General features: G+C 40.1%; 1 protein-coding gene across 1 annotated transcript; it reads right to left on the reverse strand.

Moving 5' to 3' along the window:
* Positions 1–4,069: 4,069 nt before the first annotated feature.
* LOC122985493 (dispanin subfamily A member 2b-like) lies at positions 4,070–6,505 on the reverse strand. The gene is made up of 2 exons (XM_044356202.1): positions 5,649–6,505; positions 4,070–4,789 (listed from the first exon to the last, which is right to left on the reverse strand). The coding sequence occupies exons 1-2, from the start codon at positions 5,862–5,864 to the stop codon at positions 4,598–4,600; spliced, it is 408 nt and encodes a 135-aa protein (XP_044212137.1). The 5' UTR covers positions 5,865–6,505; the 3' UTR covers positions 4,070–4,597.
* Between the last annotated feature and the right edge of the window lie 4 nt (positions 6,506–6,509).

The following is a 6,509-nucleotide window of genomic DNA, read 5'->3' on the forward strand; positions in this document are numbered from 1 at the left end:
CAGCTAGTATGACGGTACACTCTTACTCTTCTTGAGATGTAGAATTGGATATATCCGGATCAAAGAGCCCAATACACAGACAAGCTGAAATCAGTAGTTTAGAAGCTGTTAGCAATAAGTGTGCAAGAAAATTACTAGAGTCAAGATTCAAAAGCCTTCAGGCCAGTAGACACCCGCTGGCTTACAAAACAGAAGCTGGCAAAACATCAAACACTGAACAGATAAAGTTCTGTAGCCTTAGCAGGAAGCCTTCTTGTGTCAGGTGTCACCTGCTGTGCTGGCATTTGATCAAACTGCACATTTTCAAGTCAGCTCAATTTCACATCACATACCATCTTAATATCCATGAAGATACAAACCTGCTTTAAAAGGACAGCTGGAGCAGAAGAAATTGAGACAAATGAAAGACACTGATAAGCTTTAATTACAAATTAATTGATACAGGAACTAAATACACATCTCATCTGAGAGAAGTTCACAACTTGACTATTAATAAAAACATCAGTTACATTCAGATTTACAAATACACATCAATGGCAGGTTATATAACGAATTCATATGGACTGTTATACATTTGATTTTAGATTGTTTGCATCCTGTTGGGAGTCTTTGTAATCTCTTTCCAGGAAAGTGACCTACATGATATCTTTCAATGTGAACTTAGTCTGAAAGAATTAGGCTCCGCCTCAAATGTCGTCAGATTTCGTAATGTGCCATTTAAACCTGACAAAAGCAGAAAAGCAGGACTTTCTGAGCTGTTTTCCATTTTAAAATTCTATACATTTTCTTAGACACTGCAGAATTGATACTAATTTAAATCTTTCGCTACTAGGTCACTAATGGCAGTCTCTTTCTATACATGAATAAGTGATGAAAACTTCAAAAATAATCTATTTTCTCATAATTAATTATAGTCTGCTATGTATTCATATGTAGACATATTGGCAATTTGACAATTTATTCATTTAACAAACAGGAGCCTCAGTAGTGTGTGGAAGAACCATATACAGCCACAACAGCCTGGCACCTCCTCCTAATGCTGGTCACCAGCCTGGTCACACACTGCTGTGGGATGGCATCCCATTCTTCAACCAGCATTTGTCACAAGTCAGGCAACGTGGTTGTGTTGGTCACTCTGGCACGAACAGCATGCCCAAGCTGATTCCACAAGTGTTCAATGGGGTTGAGGTCAGGACTGCCGGCAGGCCATTCCATCCTCTCCACTCCCAAATTCTGGAGGTAGTCTCTGATAAACCCCGCTCTGTGGGGGCGAACATTGTCATTTTGGAGGATAGAGCTCAATCCCAGACTGTGGAGATATGGGATTGCCACTGGTTGCAGAATCTCATCTCGATATCTCTCTGCATTGAGATTCCCTCCAATGATGACAAGCCTCGTTTTTTCCAGTGAGGGAGATGCTGCCCCACACCATCACACTGCCTCCACCAAAAGATGTATCGGTGCAGCAATCAGCATAACGTTCTCCACGTCTTCACCACACTTTGACCCTACGATCCAACTGCCATAGGCAGAATCTGGTCTCATCGCTGAACATAACGTTCCACCACATGTTATGGTTCCAGTGCACGTGTTGCCGACACCAGCGCAAACGGGCCTGACAGTGAAGGGCAGCCATGGCAGGCCTCCTGGCAACCCTATGAGACTGGAGATTGGCTGCATGCAGTCTGTTCTGGATTGTCTGGGCAGAGAGCCGTGGGCAATATCATCCTGCAAACCTTGACTGCAAATCTGTAGAAGACAGCCTACAGTACCTAAGTGCTGACAGGGTGAGGAAACGGGCTTCTTGGGGTGTCGTCTTCTTGGGACACCCACTTCACGGCCTGTCTCTGACATCCCCCATTATATGGAACTTGGCCTTCACTTTGGAGATGGTACTAGAGCTCACTCCAAATAATGCTGCAACTTGGTTTTGCGGAACACCTGCTTGAAGTTGCCCAGTCACACAGGCCCTATCCAGATCAGTCAAACGTGGCATGCTGATTCTTGGAGCAGACACCTACTGACCACTGTAGCAGGGCCCATACTCACATGGCCTGATTGGCAGCTGATTGGCAGCACCTGGGGGTACCAGAAGCTCAAAACAAGAGTCGATAGCAACAGCAAAATAAGCTGTTTGACATTGGCAGAGAAGATTTGGCAAATTTTTCATGGGCGCAACCAACATACTCAGCTCTGCTGCTCATTCCACAAATGCATGTTCTTTACAAATGTGGCACCATTTAAAAGGGAAATAAACAGGCTTTCCAACGATATAAAATTTATTGCCAAGAAGCATTGTTACAACAAAGAAATAATCTACCAAACATAAATTTGGTTACTTTTTGTGCTAAGTTTATATATATATATATATATATATATATATATATATATATATATATATATATATATATATATATATATATATATATATATATGTATGTATGTATGTATGTGTGTGTGTATACATATATAAGTATATATACATATACTTCTGACTACTGAGCTAAAACTTTACTCACTGCCTCATTGCAGACAGACCTCTACCTATTTATACACCCATAACACAGAGACAGCACAGCGTCAAACGTGTAGGGAACAACTTCAAAGGCAATTATTGCTTTGCACTTTTCATTCATTGCCTATTTTTTACAACCTACCTTTGTGGAAAGGAGAAGGGGAACAACAACTTATGGAGTCCCTTGGGAGCACTTCGCATGTGTCAGTAGCTCAGCTTTATCTCCGGGGAACACCCCCAACTCTGGGAGTGACGTCCAAATTAGGAAATGTGCATCATGTAGCAGGTGGATGTGACTCCCCTTGTTGAGACCTCGAGACTTAAAGACCCTGAAAACACTTTTACTATGAATACAGTATTACCTGTCAAAGTGAGAGCAGTATTTGTTATTCTCAGAGGAGATGTCTGTATTTCTTTATTTGTGCTCTTCTCACTGGTTTGAAGTAGGCAGGGCTCAGTTAGAAACAGGTATCAAACCATAACCACATAGTTCTCATGAAGCGGATCGGCTGAGTTTTTGAGTGTTTATTAGTTTATAAATAATATTTTTTAATTTCAACTGGATCGGTATTTCGCATTTTATTTTGGTGCAACTAGTGCATTTTATGTTATAAAGTGGCGGGGATCAATGAGAGCAGCCAGTCAGATTCTTAGATATAAGAAGAATATTAAAAATCTTATTTGATATTGCTTCAACTCTTTTTTTTCCTGTTTAAATAGGCAAGAACCAATGTTTGGAACACAAATGATCACAAATCAGAACAGTTGCACGTCAGCTCACCTTGATAGAGTAGATGAGCGCTGCCAGTCTGAGGCAGAGAGGGTTTGAGTCCTGAGGGGGCTCAGGAGTGATGTTCAAAGTGGTGTACTGAACCATTGTACATAGGTGCACATGTCTGTCGGGGAACCCATCATACCTCCCCCCTGCAGTGCAAATGTAGCTTAGAGTGGAGGCTGCAGGAAGGTGTGCAATATACTAATAACTTGAATGTCACTGCAAGTGTCTGTTTCCTTTTGATGGTTTTGTCAAAGCCAATGACTTGAAACATGCTGTTGCTTTGGCAGCAGTCACAGACTGTCTTAAAGGAGTGGTTCACAATTTTTCAAGTCAATCTTAAAACAATAGTCAGGTGTCCAAATGAACATTGAAATAGGTTTTTCTTGCTGTAATCTATATAATATATAAAAGATCCCTTCATAATGGGGGCCAAAATCCACAAGCCTCCTTCTGTGCAAAAACTTATTTAAAAGTTTTTTTCTGAAACTAATTCAGTCGTCCAAATGAGTCAAATCAAGTAGATATCTTTCAATGTTACAGTATTTTTAGTGCCAAAGTCTCTCTTTTTCTTACTATACTTCCACCGCAGTTCAACAAGGAAGAAGGAAACACAAAGAGGGAATTTGAAGCTAAAAAGACTATAAATGTGGCAGATATCCACTTGATATGACTAACTCAGACTGCTGAAGCCTCATATAAGCTTCAAATAAACTTCCAAATGCATTTTTGCACAAAATGACTGTGTGGACACAATGTGGATTTTAGCTTTCCAGTACACAATTGTTAGTGTACTGGAAAGTTGCAGGAGGGCAGGTCCAACAGGCTACAGGCCAGTGGTTTACAAAACATAGATGTTAGACAGGCAAAAGGGATATGACATGTTTCAACACAGTACAAGTGTAACTCTATAGTACTAGGAAAAAATGCAAGCACTGAAAACAACCACAATCTTTTTACCTTCAAAATTTCACAACCACATTTCTAAGAATAACGAAGCAGACAAACTTCCATTTATTAAAAAATTAAACTGTTGCTGAGATGCAGACCTCCCTGACAGGAAATCTGACTTTAATAACAAAGTCTTGCATTCAAACTTGACTACAGGCTGCTATTAAGGAAATGTGGAGTTACATTTAGGACTTTTTAACACCAATGAATGTTAAGTGTCTGTTTTGCTCAAGGGTATAAGTAAAAGGGCATAAAAAGTTACAAACTGTGCCATGTGCGTTAAGCAGAGAACCACAAGTATCACCAAGCCACAGCAGCAGGCAACTCTATCACTATTTGAAATGATGCCATTTTTTTTAATGTCCGTAATAGTTGCCTCGGTATTGGTATGTGTACCTATTCGCTTGTACAGACAATGCAATAACTGTAATAATAACAATAAGAATCATGACGGCAGCCAGCACAGTGGACACGATGTTGAGTAAGCGGGCAGTGGAGCCGTAGTTTCTGGCACCCTCCAGGTCTCCAGCCAACTTTCGGTCTCTGGCCTGTAAATGCAAAAGCAAATCTCATAGATTTCAGCCAAAACCTTTGAGACATTCTTGTTTGCTCTATTTCCATGCAGCAAATTCAGTTGCTTTCTTCCTTTTCTATCCATATTTCCATTCTCACATGTAGTTTTGTTTGCATAGTTGTCTTTGACCTTCTATTTCTTTTATCAATATTTTTATACTTGGCACATCTATGAAAAACCCAGAATGTTGTTCAATAACACTTAGTGCTTTTCTGAAGGTATCTCCAGTGCAACTCTGTTTCCTAATCCAAAGAAAGATGGTAGCTGGTGGTTCCCTGGATAGGAAACAGAGTCACACCTTGTAAAACAGGTTAAAAATCTTTTTTATTGCGTGGTGGTAATTTAATTCTCTGTGGTCCCTTTTAATTTTAATTCTGGGTAAAATTATCCGCCATACTGAAAAAATTGCTCACTACTGTAAATATAGACACACAAGATTTTGATAATAGCTAGGCAACAGGAACATTACTGGAAAATTAAACTAGTAATGTACTCCCCAACACTGTGCACACAGCCTACAGTTTACATGGATAGATTCAGAATATCTGACGTGTGTTGTGCATCTGAATATTAACTGTATATTGAAACACATGTCCCGCATTATTGTGTCTTTATGATCCTGTTATGGAAAAAGCCTAAGAGTGCAGTTTAAGTGATGTAGATCAGAAAGGTCAGCTGGTCAGATTGTTAGATATCAATGAAGCATGCAAAACCCTGTGACTGTTAGATACATGTACAGTACATATATTAGATATTACTAAAACTAAATAATAACAGATGATTGGTACACAAAGAATGTAATTCATAAGAAAGTCAGTTGCACATCAGCTCACCTTGAACGAGAAGATGAGTGCTGCCAGTCCGAGACAGAGAGGGTTTGAGTAGACAAAGCAGCAGAGGGACCAGATGATGTGGTCCGGGGGGCGCTCAGTGGTGATGTTCACAGTGGTGTACTGAACCATCGTAGGTGCACTGGGCTGTCCAGGGAGCCCATCTTGCCTCCCCCCCTGCAGTGGAATAAATTCAGCCGGGTAACCTGAAGGATTCATCGCTGTCAGCTCAACTGTGGTTTGGAGTGGAGGAAGGTGTGCAAGAACTGATCGTTTCAGTGTAATTCGTGTTAGCTTTTGGGGTCAGCAGGCTTGTTGGTTTGTTTGTTTTTTGTTTGTTTCTTTGTTTCTTTCACCGAGAGCCAATGAGAGAAAAGCAGGCCAACCACAGTGTGTTGAAACATTCAGTACTTGATTTTCTTTTTCTTTTTCTTTTTTTTTTTGTTCAGAAGAGTTCGCAGATTTAATTCAAAATCAAAGGATCGTTCAATGTCCAGATTAATAAACATAATATATTCTAAGTTTCACTCAACTATCACATTTCTAAAAGCAAACCTATAACAAGTAGTAGCCAAGATGGGAAGCTAGTTTGATTTGTTTGAAAAAGGCATGTAAAATTTGATCTCATTTACATCTTTTACCATATAGCAGCATGGCAGTTGGGATGGTAATGTTGGTCTGCCAGTGAATTACTGTTCAGTGTTGTACAGACATTGATGGTGCCCAAAGGATGAATCCTACTTTGGTGACCCCTTGATTTTTTCCTGTAGTGTAACCAGCAGGTCAAAGTTTTGACTTAACCTGACAAATATAAATATCTACTCGAAGGACTGGCACAAAATTTGGTAGGGTTCAGGTTGCATG

This window comes from Thunnus albacares, chromosome 7 (genome assembly GCF_914725855.1).
Source record: "Thunnus albacares chromosome 7, fThuAlb1.1, whole genome shotgun sequence".
NCBI lineage: Eukaryota > Metazoa > Chordata > Actinopteri > Scombriformes > Scombridae > Thunnus > Thunnus albacares.